The 21825-nt window shown below is 35.9% G+C and overlaps 1 protein-coding gene across 2 annotated transcripts in view; it reads left to right on the top strand.

Annotated features, from left to right (window-relative positions):
• Positions 1-21825, top strand: part of TNKS2 (tankyrase 2) — a 65487-nt gene that overhangs the window by 23025 nt on the left and 20637 nt on the right. For both annotated transcript variants that reach the window (XM_017498210.2, XM_017498211.2), the window contains exons 8-16: positions 3331-3517; positions 4637-4758; positions 7317-7408; positions 7495-7573; positions 10394-10565; positions 14100-14179; positions 18633-18778; positions 19350-19515; positions 20229-20448. In XM_017498210.2, coding sequence (XP_017353699.1) covers positions 3331-3517; positions 4637-4758; positions 7317-7408; positions 7495-7573; positions 10394-10565; positions 14100-14179; positions 18633-18778; positions 19350-19515; positions 20229-20448 — 1264 coding nt within the window. The remainder of the gene's footprint in view (positions 1-3330; positions 3518-4636; positions 4759-7316; positions 7409-7494; positions 7574-10393; positions 10566-14099; positions 14180-18632; positions 18779-19349; positions 19516-20228; positions 20449-21825) is intronic.

The following is a 21825-nucleotide window of genomic DNA, read 5'->3' as shown; positions in this document are numbered from 1 at the left end:
TATTATTTTTGGAAGTGGATCCCAGGATGTTACCCATACCCATTTAACTTGTGTTACCCTGCACCCATTCTACCCTTTCAGTACTTTTCCCCACTCTCTCAGCAGCTGTCATGGAAAGAGAAAGGACACTTGTTTCCATTGCCTCTGTGGTTCCTTTTGGGCCTGCATCCTATGAAATACAGTTTCCCATAGAAACAACTTTATAATAATAATTAGATACTCTGAGTAGTATATAAACCTTATTAAACTTATAATGTGGCTATAATGTTATACATTTGTAACAGTAATGCTTTTGCTTCTTGTAAAACTGAATCTTGACTCCAGCAGAACATTTGAAGGTGACTGTGGTTAAGAATGAAATATCAAGCAGATTTGCACTGGGACTCAAAGACAACTGAGTGGTGTTTTCCTAAGACCTAATGTTTTACTAAATAAGAATGAGAGGCTGACTAGAGGTCATACCTACAGAGGGGTTTAGCTGGCGTGAGGGTGTAAGTAGTTACCAGGGTAGTAAAGTTACGCAAAGTCAGGAGAAAGCAAGTAGATAGGGATTGAGAATACAGGTTCTGGGCAGTGCTGAGTCGATTGGCAGTCCTTTCCTAAATAGTTCAGCTAGCAGAAGCTGGCATTTAACAGCAAACACCCAGTGACTGCTTTCCATGACCAGGGCATTTGCTAGCCGTGGAAGGCACTAAGATATGATCCCTGGACAAAGCATTCAAATAATGAAGGTCTGGCACTAACAGGCACAAGAATAATGGAATTCTCTTAACGTTCTTCCTCATAGTCTCTGAGTACTAGGAAGCAAATGGACAGATGTGGCTGGAATGGAGAGAAAAATTCTGTCAGACAGATTCATAATTAATTAAACCACTGTGCAGAGTGTCAACTGATATTTCTTTGCTTGGAAGGGAATGTTGGGACCTCCACTGGGGCTTGAAGGTTCTATCTTTGCCTTTATTTTGGTGCACACCTTTATTGTTGACTTGGTAAAAAATTAGAAGGGGTAAGCAATTTGCAGATTAACATGAAGCCGAGAAGGATAACTGATACTCAGGTTGATAGAATCAAGACTCAAAACCACCTCACCAGGCTCCAAGCTTTGGTTGAAGCCAGTAAGATTAAATTTAATGAGGCTCAGCAAGGACACTTAAATTCACGAAAATAAGTCGCACACAAGAACAAGATGAGTGAAGAGAAAATACTTTGGTGTTTATTTCATGCTTAAAAAATAATACAGAGTTCTTAAATGACCCATTAAGTCAATTAAAGTATTAATTGTAATGTGACAACTTAAAAAGCTATCATAACTTTGTGCCAATAGTAGAATAGTATTGCAAGCAAATATAATAATGGGTGCACTGTACTCTGTACAGCCAAACCACACTGGAATCTTTGATTTTAGGATCTCATTTTTTAATTTTTAATTTTTTTATTTTTGGTTGCTGGGAAAGGGTCTCACCCTGCCACCCAGGCTGGAGTGCAGTGGTGCAATCATGGTTCATTGCAGGCACAACCTTCCTAGGCCCAGGTGATCCTCCCACCTCAGCCTCCCAAGCAGCTGAAACTACAGGCATGGTGCCACCACACATGGTTAATTTTTTTATTTTTTTGTAGAGACAGATTTCACCACGTTGCCTAGTTTGGTCTTGAACTCCTGAGCTCAAGTGATCCACCCACCTTGGCCTCCCAAGGTACTAGAATTACAGGTATAAGTCACTCCACCTGTCCTCAATTATTTTTCAATGAATTTCTTAAAGTATATTTAGCTAAGGGGCCACCACGATAATAAGTGGAAACCATCTGATACAAAAGATGAGTATCCTTTATGACGTCTTTTGCTCCAAAGGCAAATAGATGAAAGTTAAAAGTACATATTTTAACTTAATGTAGAAAAAAACTTTCTAACAACAGGAGTTCTCTAGTAATTATAAAAAGCCATGTTAGCTGCAAATTAGCTCCCCATTGTCGAATATACTGAAAGAGTAAGATCACCTTAGATGAATGCTGGAGAAGGAAATTTGTGTTTGATTGGTTAAACTAGTGTGACTCCTTTGGTCCATACTTAGCCAACTGTAGTACTTGGAAATGGCTAAAATTAAAAAGTTTCACAATACAAAATGTTAGCAAGGAATATGTAGCAACTGGAACTCAAATGTTGCAGTGTAGCAGTGGAACTCAAATGTTGCTGGTGGCTGTGTAAAATACTCTAGATACTTTAGAAAACTCTTTGACTGTTTCTAATAAAGCTAAACATATCTACCATGACAGTATATGTTCATAAAGAAATGTTTATGATAGCTTATTTATAACGCAGGTTGAGTATGCATCATCTGAAATGCTTGAGACCAGAAGTGTTTCAGATTTCAGATTTTTTTGGATTTTAGAATATTTGCATATATACTATTTAATGAGATATCTTGAGACTGGAACCCAAGTCTACACATGAAATTCACTTATGTTTCATATACACCTTATACATATAGCCTGAAGATAGTTTTATATAATATTTTTTAACAATTTTATACATGAAACAAAGTTTGCGTGCATGAGGTTGGGTATGGAATTTTCCACTTATGGTGTCATGTTGGTATTCAAAAGTTTTGGATTTTGGAGTGTTTTACATTTCAGGTTTTCAGATTAAAGTGCCCAACCAGCCAACTAGAAACAGTCCAAATGTCCATTAACAAGATGATAAATAAGTGAATTATGGCATGTCTCTACTGTGAAATACTGCTCAACAAAAAAATGAACTACTTGTACAATAACATGAATGAATCTCAGAAACATTGTATGTATGAAAGAATCTAGTCAGAGAAGTACATACGTTAGAAATTTGTATTCTTCTATTTTTATGAAATTGAAGAACAAATAAGTTTAATATGTGGTCAGAATAGGGGCAGGAATTGTCTGTAAAAGGAGCATGAGGAAACATTCTGGGGTAATGAAAGTGTCCTATATTTTGATTTGGGTGACGGTATCACAGATACATACATTTGTCTGAATTTGTCAAATTTGTGTGTTTCACTGTATGTCAGCTATACCTCAAGAGGAGAATTTGTTCTTGGAAAAGATGCAGATTAAATCTACAGCCTCATTCTTAACTGTTCTTAAAAGTAGAAATGTTAAGTAGACCCTTGTTAGTAGGGCTAGCAATCAGCTATTTTTTCCATTGGGGAAAAAAGTATACTCATTCTGAAATAATTGGCTTAAAAAGTGAACTTTGGCAACATAATCTGTTTTAGCTAGTATGATGTTAAATTACACAGTACTAATAATTCTGAATTCTTTTAAAAATTGAACATTAGATGTGTGCTTTTTGCTCTCCAGCATGGTGCCTGTGTAAATGCGATGGACTTGTGGCAATTCACTCCTCTTCATGAGGCAGCTTCTAAGAACAGAGTTGAAGTATGTTCTCTTCTCTTAAGTTACGGTGCAGATCCAACACTGCTCAACTGTCACAATAAAAGTGCTATAGACTTGGCTCCCACACCACAGTTAAAAGAAAGATTAGCATGTGAGTATAACATTATAAATGTTCAGGTGGGATATTATATCAATAAACTGAACATTTTTTCTTTCCTGTTTGTAGAAATGTTTAAATAGTAGATATTTTTCTTAGCCACAGGTATATACTATTGTTTAGCATATTTAATAATTTAGAAGTTTCTACTTGAGATACTATGAAAAATTAATTAATTTTTTCAAGTCAAGTTATATGCTTTTTATATGTACTATATTAGATGTATTTGATGATATGCCTTTGAAATGAAAGCTTTTGGTTTGTTTTTATCTTTGATACGACTTTTCTGTTTAATGAAGCATATGAATTTGTCAAGTTAAAGCTTTATAAGATTGCCATCTTGTCTGTAAAAGAAAATAAATAATTTTAAAAAAATTTTTTTAAAGATTGCCATCTTGTAAACAGTCTCCAGATCTTAACATCTATTATTCAGTGGCACCTGGGCCAATTTCTGTGGTTTTCTGTCTATAGCTGAAGTAGATGTAGTAAGAAATAACCACCTAGTTTGGATACAGTATTAGTACATATAAATAAGCAACTTATATTGGACTTGTATTATCCTGCAATGATAAAGGATAAATGGTAGTTCCACAAGTCTGATGAGTAAAAGAGAATCTTAAGGAAAACTTCTTTTATTTTTTCATCATCATAGGTGACATTTGCAAATATCCAACTTGTCTAGTTCCCAGTTCCCTGATGGTATTAGCAAAACTATCTGCTGTAGCCGTGGTGTCAGTGTAGGGATCACTATTTCTTTTCTGAGAAAAATTTTGTGCTTGAAAAATTCTAAAACCTTTCTGGCCTAGGAATATGTGGTAGTACTCTAGATATCTCAAAATGAATTATTAATTAGAACAGACCATGAGTCTGCCATGGGCTAAATCTGTGTATACTCTTAGGGCCAAATGTCTATGCAATTGCGCTATAACTGGAGGGACCTGGAGTACACTGTCTGTTTTCAGGGATTAAATTTGGAGAATATCTTTAGAGCCTAAATCTGGCTATTTTGGCAGATTATTTTGAAAATAATTTCAAGGAAAATACTAGGTGTCTTTTAGGTAAGCCTTGTAAATTTGATCTTGTTATAGATGTAAATGCTTTTTCTTTATCTAGATGAGTTTAAAGGCCACTCGTTGCTGCAAGCTGCACGGGAAGCTGATGTTACTCGAATCAAAAAACATCTCTCTCTGGAAATGGTGAATTTCAAGCATCCTCAAACACATGAAACAGCATTGGTAATGTTTCAGATTTAAGTTTTTAAAATACAATTAACCAAGAACATGCTAAACTAATCATAATATCCTACTTTTAGAACTAGCATTTTTTTAAGTCTGTAGTTTGTAAAAAATTAGTGCCCATATAAGTATTTTTTTTTTAATTTGAACAGTGACGAAAAATAGACAACCTCACCCTGCAGAAGGCAATACTACTACCAGTTCGAGAATCCTTCCAGAAAACAAATTTATTCAGATTCTGGCATGTATTATATATAATGCTTTTATTATCATAAATGGTACATATAGTTTGCCTTTTTAGGGGTTGTAAAAAATGAATGCTTAGGGTAGAAAATTTGGAACCCAATGAAAATAAATAATACCACCAACCGTATGAAAACACTTGATGTAGTTCCTTCCAGTATTGCAGTTTTCTTCAAAATTAGATCTAGAATGTGAATAAAGTATTTTAGAGATACTTCCCTGATAGAAGTAATAATAACTGTGGAGCTGTGACAAAATAGATGTGAGTAGAGAAGTCTAAGGAAAAACAATCAGAAAAGAATGGGAACTGATAGGAATACATGATAAAAGATAAGAGAGGGAATGGTAAAATCAGGGGCTACCTTAAAATTGAAAGGTAGAAAAAAAAGAAACAAAGGTAGGAATTTAAAAGGAAAAAAGTAAATCCTATTGTATGAGTTGCAGAATGTGCCTTGGGTGAGAGAAGATAAGTGAATTAATATGTGTAAAAGCAGATTAAACTCATGGTAGCTTTACTTACCTAATATCTTTTATGGTAAGTTTTCTTCCTTATGCCATCATGTAAACTATGGAATTTATGTAGAAACCTACCTATAAAGCATTTTGGACCTTTTGCTGTTTTAAGAAACATCTAAATTTAAACAAAAAAATAGCAAAGCTATAGACTAACAAGAAATGCTAGTATAAAATTAAAACCACAGCAGCATTAAACTGTACAAAGAAACTTGGAAAGACAGACGTGGAAAATTCTGGTTGGAAAAGCTAATAGTACCTGTTGTTTTCCCCTAAATATACTGCTGTTAAGCAACTTGTTTTTGTAATTAACCTTAAAACACACTAAGAGTTAAGTGTTGGTGAGTGGTTGTGGTACAGTAGCAGTTTCTTCCATGTTCCCAGAGATTTACAGGCCCTGCTCCGTGATGGTGCAGAGGACTGGGTATAATTTGAGGTAGATGTGATTAAAAAAAAAAAAAAAAAGTCTTTAAAAAACCATGTCTATTCTCTGTGCTCTCATGATAGATGTCCTGGGATGATTACCCTTAACATACCAAAGGATCTATGTTCTCCAGTTAGAACTGATTTTATTGAGGGTAAAGGAATGATTTTGGTGACAGCAACATCAAAGAATGGGTCTGCAGCAAAGTCATCAGGATCTGATAAGCTTTATGATTAACAACAGGTTAAAATCAAAGAACAAATTTCGTGTGTACTGTGTTTTTAGATATATAGAGCAACTTAGCTGAAAAATTACCCATGACATTTATTCTATAGGTTTTCGGGTTTCAGTTTTAACTTAACATACGTGCATTGATTTAGTTATATATCATTCAGACATTATTGAACACCCGTTGTGCAGATATTAGGCTTAGGCTTTTAACTCGCAAATCTCCACCTCCTGTATCCTTTCCTCTTGGATACGTCATAGAGATGCTGCAGCCTCAAACTCCAGATTATATCATTTTTCTACCACTGATTTTGCAAAGAGGTAATGCATGTTCCTTATGCTGCTGAAGCAACTAGTTGAGAGAGATATAAATACTTCTCAGCTTATTAGCTGTTCCGTCAGTGCTATTACCAAACAGAATCCAGAACTGATGAGTATTCTGTTATTTCTTTTCTTTTGTTTGAGACAGAGTCTTGCTCTGTCGCCTAGGCTAGAGTGCAGTGGTGCAATCTTGGCTCACTGCAACCTCCGACTCTTGGGTTCAAGTGATTCTCCTGTCTCAGCCTTCCAAATATCTGAGATTACAGGCGAGCGCCATCACGACTGGCTAATTTTTGTATTTTTAGTAGAGAGGGGATTTCACCATGTTGGCCATGCTGGTCTTGAAGTCCTGACCTCAGGTGATCTGCCCACCTCAGCCTCCCAAAGTACTGGGTTAACAGGCGCGAGCTGCCATGCCCGGCTATATTCTGTTATTTCTTCATGTAAAGAAACCTCAACCTTTGGGGTATTTTCTTAACCTTTAAAGTATTGCATAACACAGTGCTACATGGGAACAATTTTTAAAAAGATACTGGCCACATTAAGGTTTTCATCACACCAGTGGTAGCTTTTTCAAAGAGGTAGGACAACTGTAAAGTTTGATCAGAATAATTAATAATAGATATTATCTTGTAGGTAGGATTTTCAGGCCCTGTCGCAATTTGGTGATTATTGCAGTTCTATTCAATCAAAAGTCAAGAGCAAAGTTGCATCAAAAGTAAAACAGAGATTAAATAACTACTACTTGATTGTTCTTGATTGGAAACACAAGTATTCTTAAAACCATTTTGTATAGTCCTTGATTAATGCTGCAATTTAAATTATTTAGCATTGTGCTGCCGCATCTCCATATCCCAAAAGAAAGCAAATATGTGAACTGTTGCTAAGAAAAGGAGCAAACATCAATGAAAAGACTAAAGAGTAAGTATACATTTAATAATTAAATATTATTGAGATTTTACTCTTGGAAAGTATATTCATTGTCTGGCTGACTTTTTCTCTTTAAGATTCTTGACTCCTCTGCACGTGGCATCTGAGAAAGCTCATAATGATGTTGTCGAAGTAGTGGTGAAACATGAAGCAAAGGTATTCTTCCTTTATGGTATCTTTGGTAATGCAGTGAGTTATTTTTTATTTAGTGGGTGAAATGCCTGACTTTCTAAACTATTTACTTTCTCATAAGTATTACGTTTTTTCCCTCATAATCTATGTTTAAGAATTATCCTGCAGGTAACCTTTTTTACGTCTAATTTTTGCTGGAACTTCTATAGGTTTATTCAGATACACATTCTTTCTGTATGTCCTCCCTTCTCCATTCCTTTTAACCACACCCTACAGGTCAAAGTTATTCTTAAAGACTTTTTGGGACCCATCATCTTTTCTACTCATCTTTTTTCACCCATATCTTCTAATTCTTCGTTGCCATTATAACTTCTGTTATTCATCCTAACCACCATTTTTATTACCCTCTGTCATTTCTGTAACTAAGCCAAAGGACTTGAACGGAAGGAAATACATTAGTTTAAAATTATTTAAATAATTTGACTAAAAATAATTTGACTGAAATGAAAAGACTAAAGAATAAGTATACATTTAATAATTAAATATTATAATAAGTCACCAATAGAATTTGAATTGGCCAGTGTCCCAAAACACACTAGTTTCCACAGGATAAGTTTTGTTGGTAAGTTACTGTTCTTTAGTTGACGTTTGTGGACAAAGCATTTTATTCACCAAATACGCTTTCATCAAGGCTAGAAATAATCTCTTACCCAGGAACTTTTAAAAGTACTACTAAGCAAAAGATATACATAGCATATCAGATTGGAAGAAATGACAGTAGTCACCTGATTCAGCAGTTTTTAACAGTTTTTAGTCATAGATCCTTGCCTCCTTCAAACAAAATCTTTAGTTGAAATTCAGTATACTCTATAACAGAGAAAGAATTGAGCCTCTGTAGGTGAAGGGAGAAGAAAGGAATAGACACTCTTCTCCTTGGATGGCCCCTGAGGCCCTTGGATAAATGAAATCTGCAGAATAGTTTTCTTACCTGTCCTTTCTTGGGTTTCCATTCATTCAAGAAACCACTTAGAGTTCTCCAATTTATTTTTGTGTTGCCTCTCCGTGTCTTAATTTCTCTTTGATTTGGGGGAATTCTTGATACTGTATAATCTTGATCTTTTCCTATTGTAAATTATTGAATAAAATAAAGTTTATTTCTGCTTGACTGCTTGGCATATCTTGTCTCTCTGTTCTATAACTGTTGATTGCTTTTTTCGTATTTGTGCTACATTACTTGAAGAGTATCTGAATGCATATTAAATTAGAGTTGTGACACTCAGTGAAACAATCTTGACTAGGGTGATCAACCATCCAGTTTTGTCCAGGACTTGGGGTTTTCTGGGACACAGGACTTTCAGTGCTAAAACCAGGAAAGTCCTAGGCAGACTAGAACAAGTGGTCACCCTAATCCTAACACAAAGTGGTACCCAAATAAAATTTTCAAGTGGGTATTTTTCACATTTCAGTGAGTTAGAGTATGTGAATAAATAGTTTGATTGTCCTGAGCATTTTAAATCAATTTTTCAGGCCCTGTAAGGAGGGAGACTAGCTAGTCATACTTCAGTTTTAGGTTCATTGAGGTCTTGGTTATATTCCCATTCAAATACACTATCTGATTCCGTGAATGTAAATTTTCAGTGTCTCAGAATACACTAGTGCCTGCAGGATTGATTACTGAGGAACTTAATTTCTTAGTTATATTGAAGATATTTCCATGGCAGGGGAGGGAGGTATGGGGGTAGGGATAAGGTTGGTAGAGTCTTACAGGTGATTCTTTTTATCTTGAAAAATTTCGAAGATATAACCAAGTAGAAAGAATTTTATAGAGAAAAAGTATCTGCCTACCACGTAGATTCTATTACTAACATTTTACTATAGTGTCTTATTACATATCTTTTCGTTTTTTCCCTCCATCCACCAGTATCTCTTTTTGACACATTTCAAAGTAATTTGCAGACTATTTCTCCTAAATACTTCCACTTTCACATCAAGTAGAGTTTAATCTTTGTTTACAGTTTTTCTTTAGATGTAAAATTTGAATGCAGTGAAAGTAGAGATTTTAAATGGATATTTGCTGAATTTTGACTAGTACATGCACCTGCATAACCAAAACTCCTATCGAGATATAGAACAGTATCTCATGGCAAAAGCAATGCACAGTCCCAGGCAATCTCCACTTTGACAGATAACCATTTTTATTTTTTCTGACATAAAAGTGCCTGTTCTAGGCCTTGACATACATGGAATCATAACAAAATGTATGCTTTTGTGTAAGGTTTTTCTCACATTGTGTCAGGATTTGGAGATTCATCCATGTATCAATAGTTTGTTCCTTTTTATTGCTGAGTATTCCACTGTGTGACTATTCCATAGTATGTGTATCTATATATTTTACATAACACACTCAATGAAACAATAATAAATAAGGGAAAAGATTAAGTGAATAGAAATAAGGTTTTAATGCTAATTTATCTCTGGTTTTGTTACTATTGTCTATCTTGGGTTAATCTTTACATTTCTACACTTTTGAGATCCATAAAAATACATGGGTTCAGCTTTCTTAGAACAATGTTTAAATATCTCTGAATCTGTGAATGCTTTAATGATAAACACAACTACTATTTAGCATCTCACATTTAACCCAGAACTGGATCTTCCTTCTGATGTTAGCCTTCATGAATTGGTAATTTTCTAGATTTGATCAAAAATAACTTGCTTTGGCATTGGATAATAGGCTTCATAAAAGAATTGAGACTTAAAAGTAGTAAAAAGTGATAAATACATGATAGCATGGCTTTAAATTTTGCATTGCAGGCTAATTTCAATTTTTTCTGCATTGTTAAGGTTAATGCTCTGGATAATCTTGGTCAGACTTCTCTGCACAGAGCTGCTTATTGTGGTCATCTACAGACCTGCCGCCTACTCCTGAGCTATGGGTGTGATCCTAACATTATATCCCTTCAGGGCTTTACTGCTTTACAGATGGGAAATGAAAATGTACAGCAACTCCTCCAAGGTATTATATGCTTCCATGAAATTAATTTTTTTAATTAAACTTTAAAAATTTTTCACTTATCAGGTGTTAGAGGTAGGAGTTGGTAATAAGAAAAAAATTTTGAGGATTTTTGGTTACTTCTTAGGTTATTGTACTTTTAATCAGCTCAATATCCTCAGTCCTCAAGTGTCATTAAATGATAATTATGATTTTTGTTCCAGTAGCATTTTCTGGCCAATTTCTCAAGTTAAATAGATAGCTCTCAAGTTTTTATTGAGAAAGTTATAAGAGTAAGATAAAATAGTTGTTATTTATTTTTAAAGAAAGGAATTTTTAGATCCTACATATTCAAGGCAGGTAGAGTTTGTATAAGGTAGCCAACTATTTGACTTATTAAAACCTTTAACAGCTGAATACACTCATATTCATTACATTTTAAAAGATTTAATCAAATGTCTACACACTTGGCATTGATGAAACATTTCAACCTAGAGATATGGTCCCATAAATTTTAAAGTATTTTTGTCTAAATCTCTACTTTTATTAGAATTTAATACAGTAGTTTTGACATCTAAAAGCTCAGTCGAGAAACATGTAATAGATCAAGATTTTCTGTCTTTAACAGTCAGTCTGATGATCTTTATGCCTTTGGTCTGGGAACCATGTTTTGAGAAACACTGCTTGAACAGATAAAGGCAGATTGATAACAGCCTCTTGGAATCTGCCAAAACTGTGAACTACAAGACTGCTTTCAAGATTCCCATTACCTCCCCCACACATCACACATTCATTTCATTGTCAGTTTTGGGGTTAATAACACTGGTCCTATTCAGTTGGCTAGTAATAGAATGTATTTAGTTTCTATCACCAGCCAACCTGTAGAACAGTTTTATACCAATTACCATTGCGTATGGCTTTTACTTGCCTTTGTAACTAGTTTCTTACAATAAATTATTGAAGTGGAATTTCCAGGTCAAAGGGTAGCATTTAATTGTGAAATCATTTTCTATTAATAGGAAGCTGGTATTTACCATTTTACAGTCACAGTAAGAGTATTTGAAGCACCCGTTTTCTGTCAGCATTAGATATTACAATTCTTAATATTTTCCTTGAGTGAATGTGCATGTGTGAATTACAGAAGTAATAGATTTTAATGCTAACTATAAAAGTCCCATCAGTGTAGCTCTTCATTTCCTCTCTGCCTACTAGCAGATGGGAAAAAAATGATATTTTGATTTGCATTTCTGATTATGAGTAAATCTGAACTTAATTTTTAATGTGTTTATTGCCCATTTCTTTTTTTCCTTCCTTCCTTCCTTCCTTTTTCATTTATTTTTGAGATGGAGTCTCACTCTGTTGCCCAGGCTGGAGTACAGTGCTGCAATCTTGATGCACTGCAACCTCAGCCTCCCAGATTCAAGAAGTTCTAGTGCCTCACCCTCCTGAGTAGCTGGGATTACAGGCATGCACCTGATTTTTGTATTTTTAGTAGAGATGGAGTTTCACCATGTTGGCCAGTCTGGTCTCCAACTTCAGACCTCAAGGAATTTGCCACCTCATTCTCCCCAAGTGCTGGGATTATGGGTGTGAGCCACAAGCCCAGCCAACCATGTCTCTTTTTTTGTATGTGTTCATGTCTTTAGCTCATTTGTTGAAGCCTTCCAAAGTACTCCTGAGAACACCTTATATATTAAATTTTATATATATATATATATATATATATATATGTGTGTGTGTGTGTGTATGTGTGTGTGTATACCTATACACACATGTATATATATGCACATATATACACACATGTATATATATGCACATATATACACACATGTATATATATGCACATATATACACACATGTATATATATGCACATATATACACACGTATATATGCACATATATACACACGTATATATGCACATGTATGTATATGTATATATGCACATATATACATGCATGTATATGTATATATGCACATATATGTACCTATACACACATGTGTATATGTGTGTGTATATACATATATACACATACATATACACACATGTATATGTGTGTGTATATGTACGCACACACACATAACATATATGTGTGTGTGTATATGTATACATTGAGACGGAGTTGCGCTCTTGTCACCAAGGCTGGAGTGCAGTGGCACAATCTCGGCTGACTGCAACCTCTGCCTCCCGAGTTCAAGCAATTTTCCTGCCTCAGTTCCAGGTAGCTGGGATTACAGATGCTCACTACCATGCCCAGCCAATTTTTGTATTTTTAGTAGAGATGAGGTTTCTCCATGTTGGCCAGCTGGTTTCAAACTCCTGACCTGAGGTGATCCACCTGTCTTGGCCTCCCAAAGTGCTGGGATTACAGGTAGGAGCCACCATGCCTGGCCTATTTTATTTTACTTTATTTTATTTGAGACAGAGTTTCTCTCTTGTTACTGAGGCTGGAATGCAATCTCAACTCACTACAGCCTCAAATATATTCTCTTTAAAGGTGCATGTTAAGTATGATTTTTTTTCCATTTTGTTGTTGTTTAATGCTGTTATTGTCTTACATATTTTTCTAAATACCAATTTTCTTTTTTTGATGCTACCCTTTTTTTTTTTTTTGAGACAGAGTCTCACTCCATCACCAGGCACCAGGCTGGAGTGCAGTGGCGCGACCTCAGCTCACTGCAACCTCCACCTCCCGGGTTCAAGCAATTCTGCCTGAGACTACCAGCGCGTGCCACCGGTAGTAGAGACAGGGTTTAGTAGAGACAGGGTTTCACTATGTTGGCCAGGATGGTCTCAATCTCTTGACTTCGTGATTTGCCCGCCTCAGCCTCCCAAAGTGCTGGGATAACAGGTGTGAGCCACCGTGCCCGGCCGATGCTGCCTTTGATGTATTGTTCTAAGAAGCTTTTTTATTTCATATTATGAAAATATTCCATTTTCTTCTAGTATTTTTAAGGCTTAATTTTTCATACTTATGTCTCTTATGTCTTTAATCCATCTGGAGTTTATTTTGTTCTAAGGTGCAAGGTAGATGTTTTCCTTGTCTGACACTTTAAATGAGCTGCTGTAAACATAGAATTTCAGACCTGGAAATGATGTTACATTTGTTGTAGTCTACTTTACGTCTTTAGAACTAAAAAAAATGTGAGGCCCAGGAAGTTCCAGTGACTTGCTCCAGTTCAGATAGCTAATTAATGACAGAACCACAGTTAGATTTCTGGTTGCTCTCTTAATTTAATACTTTTGCACCATTCCAAATGGCTTTCTTACAGAGTAGGCCATCTTTAGTCATCTACTTTATGTTCTTTATATTGCTTAAATCACATTTTATAATCATTGTACACATTTACATATTTGCTTATATGGATTGTATTTCAAAGACTTTTAAGAGAATCTTATTTTTCCCTCCTCAACCCCCACCCCTCACTACCATGGAGATTTCCTACATAATCTACCAAATTGTTAAGGAACTTTGCTTTCTAATGAGATGCCTTCCATAAAGCTTGGTCCCATCTTCCAAATAGAGGTTAGTCACTCTTTCTCTCTCTCTCTTTTTTAGAGGGTATCTCATTAGGTAATTCAGAGGCAGACAGACAATTGCTGGAAGCTGCAAAGGCTGGAGATGTGGAAACTGTAAAAGTAAGATACAATGTTACATTTTTGTTAACTTTGGGTTTTTATCTTGACATTGTTAATGAATCTGTACTGTTTTAATGAAGAGCCTGGTTTATTTGTGTGTGCCTTGTTTTAAAAGGTCAATAATATAATCTAATTTTTTTTTTTTTTTTTTTTTACAAATAAGGAGCATTAGGTAATGAAAGAAAAAGACTTCAGTTTCACACACATCCCAGTAAATACTACATTCACAAATATAAATAAATTCAGGTAATAACAAATGGGTTTTGCTTAAAGAACCTATTAATTTGTACCTTTAACAGAATAAAGTATATCAAATTAGTGAATATTACTGTTTACATATGACACATAAAACAAGAAGGTAGAAAAACAGTGTATGACTTTTGTCTATAGATTTCTTCTGAGTTTTTCATTTCTTTGTCCCCTCTACCTCTAGGGATTCAGGGTTTAGTACAGTAATAAATACAGCTCTTTCTCAGAGCTGCCAACTTCAGCTCTTGCATGTTTCTCCGACTAGAGCCTTCCCCAGAGTAACCCTTCCTTACTGTTTGACTCTTACTGTAGAAGTATGTATGTAAGGCCGGTGCAGTGGCTCACACCTATAATCCCAGCACTTTGGTAGGTGGAGGTGAGTGGATCACCTGAGGTTAGGAGTTTGTGACCAGCCTGGCCAACATAGCAAAACCCCATCTTGAGAGAGAGAGAAATTAGCCAGAAGTGTTGGGGGTGGGGGGGCCTGTAATCCCAGCTACTTCAGAGGGTGAGGCAGGAGAATTGATTGAACCTGGGAGACAGGCAGTGAGCTGAGATTGTGCCATTGCACTCCAGCCTGGGTGACAGAGTGAGACTCCGTCAAAGAAAGAAAAGAAAGAAAAAAGTAAGTATGTAATATCTTACTATCTATCTCAGATATTTCTATTACCTGCAGAAATTGTGTAAACTCAAAGGCCTAACATTTTGAGAGGGTGAGACTGTTTTAGAATTTAATATAAATTAAAATTTAACCATTCTTCATGAATTAAATAATTTTTCAGTAATGCAATAGTGTTATTTTAATTTCCAAAGCTAGTAGGGGAGGCAAGCCTTGTATTTCTTCCACTTCCCCTTTGGAGACTTTTTCAAAACAGTCTTGATCCTGTTTGAGAGGATATTAACAGGTAATAGGTTTTATAGAAAGTTAAATTTGTTCATTTAATTCATGGCAGAAGTAGCTATTTGAAGTAATTTCATTATATTTCTTTGGTGGGGGGTAGGCGGGGAGACAGGGTCTGCTGCTCAGGCTGGAGCACAGTGGTGCTATCTTGGCTTACTGTAACCTTCATCTTCTGGGCTCAAGTGATCCTCCTGACTTCAGCCTCCCAAGTAGCTGGTACTACAGGTGCATGCCACCATGCCCAGCTAATTTTCTTGATTTTTTTCTTGTCGAGACAAAGTCTCACTATGTACCCAGGCTGGTCCCAAACTCCTGGGCTCAAGCAATCCTCCTACCTCAGCCTCCCAAAGTGCTGGGATTATAAACATGAGCCACCATACCCTGGCAATTTCATTATGTTCCTGTAGAATGTTCTAAATCCTAAACAGACCCACTCACAAAGTCAATAATTTTAGATTTTCTGAGGAAGAAATACAAATATTGTTCCCTTCTGAACTAGAGCTCTCAGGGAATTTATTCACTCCCCTTTTAAATGAAGAGCTTTCTACAAATTATGTGATCCTCTTCTGTTGCTTTATCTGCATAGACAGTATAGACATCTCAGATAACTTCAGATTTGTTTTTTAAGTTCATCTCTCACAGAAAAATGCAGCTATCATGCAGTTTTATTATTTGACATGTTTTACTTTGATCCTCATTATTCTCATTTCCTTAAGTAGGAGGCTAATAGGATATTGAAAGGGTTTTGTTTCTATTGCTATTGACTTCTGGAAATACAAATCACTTGAGCTAAAAGGTTGTGAACTGATTTTTCAAGAGACATGAAAATTAAGTTTAAGGCAATTAACTGATTTTTTTTTGGGGGGGGGTGTGTGGACAGGGAGAGATACAGAATTTTAAATGCTCATTCTCTTACATATATTAAGGAACATAAAACTATATTTAGCAAGCATGTTAAAAACTAAACTTTGTTTTTATAAAGGTAGAAGGAGTCTAGAGGAGGGGATAGATAAAGAGGAAATGAAGTTGAGGGCGGGAAATGGACTTAGAGAACACAATAATGCCATTGGATTCAGGAAAACCTGTGATAGGCGTCAGGCTGTCTTCCCTCCCCTCTGCTTTTTAAATCACTTGATGGACATTTATCTCCATCAGCCATTCTACTTCTTACCTACCTCTAGACAGATGGCTTTGTACAAATCACTGGGATAAGAACATCTGCGTATTATCTAATGAACACTTAACTACTGTGCTCAGTTGTGTTTGTTTACTGATAATCCCCCAGACTGGATACTTTATTTGACACCTGCCACTAGAAAACCTGTCTCAGAGTGGGCAAAATTAAACTGAGAGGTAAAGAGTAGAATGTCCTGTGATAACTACCAAACCTAGCAACACCTGGTATACATGTTAAAAAATGAATATGTTAATGGAAATGAATATTTTTTAACATGTGTACCAGGTGTTGCTAGGTTTGGTAGGGACCTGACTTGAGACCCACTGAAATACCATTTCTTGAATGGGACCTTGAATCTATATATCTAGCCAGCTCTTATTTGGGAAGCACAGAAGAGCTTTACCAGTGTAGTGATTAAACCCCTTGAGGTCAATCCACTGATAGCAGGCTCCTTTATTTTATTGAACTGAGGTTATCCCTGCTTTTGGGGGTAGGATAGTAAAAAGGGGGAAGGAGTTTTTACTAATATGGATATATTCTTTTTGTTTGTTTGTTTGAGATAGAGTTTCACTCTTGTTGCCCGTGCTGGAGTGCAATGGCACGATCTCGGCCCACTGCAGCCTCCATCATTCAGGCTCAAGCAATTCTCCTGCCTCAGCCTCCCAGGTAGCTGGGATTACAGGCACCTGCCACCACACCCAGCTAGTTTTTTGTAGTTTCAGTAGAGATGGGATTTCACCATGTTGGCCAAGCTGGTCTTGAACGCCTGACCCTAGGTGATCCTCGGCCTCCAAAAGTGCTAGGATTATAGGCGTGAACCATCTTGCCCAGCCTAATATCCTTTTCACTCTTTAATCACTCTGATTTATTATCTGTGTTCCTTTTCTTCCCCAAACTTTAATGATTTTCATAACTACACTTCCTCATCTGAACCAAAGAACACAGAAAATAGACTATTTTCTTAATTCTCCCCAGGGCTGTATATAACCGTCAGCATTCTTTTTTTTTTTTTTTTTTTTTTGAAGACAGTCTTTCACTGCAATGGTATGATCTTGGCTCAGTGCAGCCTCCTCTGTCTCCCAGGTTCAAGCAGTTCTTCTGTCTCAGTCTCCCAAGTAGTTGAGACTGCCCATTTTAGCCAGGCTGGTCTCGAACTCCTGACCTCAAGTGATGAGCCTGCCTTAGCCTCCCAAAGTGCTGTGATTACAGGCGTGAGCCACCACACCCAGCCTAACCATCAGCATTCTATTAGTTATTTCATTCCATATAGTGTGGTATGGTTCTTGAACCACCAGCATCAGCATCACCCAATAATTTGTTAGAAGTGAAGATTTTTAGGCTCTATCACAGTTATACTGAAAATTTGAGGGTTGGAACCAATGCACATTAAAGTTTGAGAACCACTGCTCTAAAGGAATACTTTTCAAACTTTAATGTGTTTACATATTATCTAGTGATCTTGTTCAAGTGCAAATTCTGACTCAGTGGATAGAAACCTGAGATTCTGAATTCTTAATAAGCCCCTCGGTAATGCTGATACTACAGTAATCTCATGTACCCCGTGTGTATTTGCCACAAAATGAAAGTTACACTTGCTAATGATTGGCACTTAGTTTACATGTACACATATAGTAGTGGTAATGATAAAATGTACCCTTTAGCTTTAGGAAAAGTAGAATATAAAGGCATACATGAGGCTAGGCACAGTGGCCCACACCTGTAATCCTAACATTTGGAAGGCCAAGGTGGGAGGATCCCTTGAGGTCAGGAGTTCAAGACTAGCCTGGCCAACATGGTGAAACCCCATCTCTACTAAAAATACAAAAATCAGCTGGGTGTGGTGGCACGCACCTGTAGTCCCCACTACTCAGGAGGCTGAGGCAGAAAAATTGCTTGAACCCAGTAGGTGGAGGTTATGGTGAGCTGAGATTGTGCCACTGTGCCCCAGCCTAGGCAAGAGAGTGAAACTGTATCTCAAACACAAAAGGCATAGATGAGAGGACCAGAGGGATTCCCAGTAAATGATATGATGAAATAAGAATACTAAAGAGACAAGAAAATAAATCAGACATTTTGAAAATTCCTGGAATATGTAGATATAGTATCATATATGTTTTGTCCTACAGAAACTGTGTACTGTTCAGAGTGTCAACTGCAGAGACATTGAAGGGCGTCAGTCTACACCACTTCATTTTGCAGCTGGGTATAACAGAGTGTCCGTGGTGGAATATCTGCTACAGCACGGAGCTGATGTGCATGCTAAAGATAAAGGGTAAATACTAATGATTGTCACGGACTCTCTTCCTTACTTTTACCTGACGTTTTTAGGAAAACCTGGAAATATGTTATGTGTTATTTTTCAAGGAAATCTGTTTCCTAACATTGGCTTAAGTATTAAATAGAGCTTCTTAATTTCAATTAAGATATTATATGGTTAACATTCATATAAAGACTTCACTGGCATAATGCATGGGAATTTTATAATGGCCAAGGAGATTACAGTATTAGTGTGATAGTGATTTTTAATGTAGTAAACTTTTCAGTTTTCATGGAGGATTTTTGAATTCTTCCAGTTTATCTTGAAGTATTTTTTACTAAAAATAAACAATTTTAGATGTTGCATATATGGATGGTTATAGTCTCTACATTTAAAACATTTTTTAAATGTTCTCCACTGACTCACCAAAAAAGAACTTATTTCTGCCTTAAATAGATTTAGGTTTTACAAAGTATAATCAGTATAATGTCTCAGGTAGTTCAAGAATTATCTTTCATCAGTTATATACAATTATTTAAATTAAAATGTTCTTCTGGGGCATTATTGTTCATTTATTACTTTTCAGAGGCCTTGTACCTTTGCACAATGCATGTTCTTACGGACATTATGAAGTTGCAGAACTTCTTGTTAAACATGGAGCAGTGGTTAATGTAGCTGATTTATGGAAATTTACACCTTTACATGAAGCAGCAGCAAAAGGAAAATATGAAATTTGCAAACTTCTGCTCCAGGTATATTTAATTACTTACTGTAAATAGTATGAATTACATAGAATATGTTTATGATTTTTTAAATAATACTAGTATACACTTAAACTATTAAGCAATGGGAAGGAATGTTATCTAATTCAGTAGCTAGATTTTAGAATAAATGTCATAAACATTATTTTATATTTTAATCCACAAGTATGTTTACCAGCACCTAGAGTTATTTTTGTCTACAGCCAACTAATATGTGATAGTTCTGTTACTATTTTTATTTTTCCTCTTTAGTACTTTAACCTAAAAATATTTGATGAAGTATGTACTTAAAAGGCAGATTTATTTAGCATTGATAAAATGAATGATACTGGTTCAATACAGATACCAGTGGATATTTTACAATACCAAGAATACAGAGATTTATACTTTATTTAAATGTTCATGAAAAGTAAAAATGGTATAACATGAAAGTTAATTTTTAAAGAAATATTACTTTATTTTGAATGTAGTTTAAAATTTTAACATTGATGCATTAGAGAAACGAAGTAATATTTAACTGCCTCTGTATTCTTTTTATTGTAATTCTGTGTATAAAGTAAACATTAATAGCAATGTTAACCTTTAAGGTAGAGTCTCAATATAAATTTAGTTTTTCTTTGGTATGGTTACATTGACTATTTTCTCATCGACCAAAGGTACATTTAAGCCATTTCCACCTTTTTTTCTGTTTTTCACGTGCCTAGCATGGTGCAGACCCTACAAAGAAAAACAGGGATGGAAATACTCCTTTGGATCTTGTTAAAGATGGAGATACAGATATTCAAGATCTGCTTAGGGGAGATGCAGCTTTGCTAGATGCTGCCAAGAAGGGATGTTTAGCCAGAGTGAAGAAGTTGTCTTCACCTGATAATGTAAACTGCCGTGATACCCAAGGCCGACATTCAACACCTTTACATTTAGCAGGTAAGTGAAGGGAGTTTCACAGATTTAGGCTGGTAACACCTGAGATTCATTTTACCCAGGTAAAATATTTTCTGTTACTAAACTTGAAAAATTCAAATTAGGCCAAATATGGTAGCTCATATCTGTAATCTCAATACTTTATGAGGCCAAGGCAGGAGGATTGCTTGAGCCCAGGAGTTTGAGGGCAACACATGGCAAAATGCCATCTCTACTAAAAATAAATATAAAAATTAGCCAGGAGTGGTGGTGCAAACCTGTAGTACCAGCTATTCAGGAGGCTGATGTGGGAAGATTGATCCCAGGAGGTCACTGCAGTGAGCCTTGATTGTGCCACTATACTCCAGCCTGGGCAACAAAACGAAACCCTCTCTCAAAAAATAAATACAATTAAAATCAAATATCTTCTAATGCCACCATTACACCCTTTAGTATGTTTGTACAAGACAATCATACTTGAAGCTATTAGCTGAGTTCCGGTTCACTTTATTATGAGTATGTTAAATTCAGTAAGAACAATTGAAGTAGGCTCTGCCAGACTCCATGTGCTTTGGGATCATTATTCCAGATCATCATTTTATTTGTATCATCTTTGGTAAACAAGTTTTGAAAAATATGCCTACTTGAGCCAGCCTTCCTTATGGAAAGCTAAAGCTTTCTATTCTTCCTGATGATAGCTGCTAAGCACAAGCAGGAAAATAAAATAAAATTTAAATTCTCAGAAGTTACATAAACCTCTCACCCAAGTTATTTGTTGTTTTGGTTTGCAAGAGTTCCTGTAACAAAATACCATGGGGTGGCTACAACAGAAATTTGTTTTCTCACAGTTCTGGAGGCTAGGATTCCAAGTTCAAGGTGTTGGCAGGGTTGGTCTCTTCTGAAGCACCCTCTTGGCTTAAAGATGTCTACCTTCTCACTGTGTCCTTCCTGGAACATGGGCCTCTTTCTATACGTTCTAGTCTTCTCTATTTTTAAGGAAACCAGTCAGATTATATTCAAGCCCACCCAAATTTTAGCTCTTTAGGAAGGCACTGTCTCCAAATACAGTCACATTCTAAGGTACTGGGGTTAGGGCTTCAACATAAGAATTTGGGGGTGGGGTACAATTCATTTAAAACATTTGTTGTAAGTTTTCACTCATAAAACTAGCACAGTGTACCTTTGTTTTTAGCACAGATATACAATATATTATGGTTTCAGTACAGCTTTTTCAGCTGCATTACAGATGTTAGGGAATAAACCATTAAAAATCACTGAGCTACAGCTAATACCTCAGTGAAGTTCCATCACAGGCCCAGTGGACTCATACAGGTTTATCTAAATATACATGGTTTAAAAAGAAAGAAAAAATCATGCGAATATTTCTGCTACTTTGTGTAA

This window comes from Cebus imitator, unplaced genomic scaffold (assembly GCF_001604975.1).
Source record: "Cebus imitator isolate Cc_AM_T3 unplaced genomic scaffold, Cebus_imitator-1.0 Scaffold238, whole genome shotgun sequence".
In the NCBI taxonomy this organism is placed as follows: domain Eukaryota; kingdom Metazoa; phylum Chordata; class Mammalia; order Primates; family Cebidae; genus Cebus; species Cebus imitator.
Note: the sequence above shows the minus strand (reverse complement) of the source record. Positions and strands in the feature narration are given on the sequence as shown.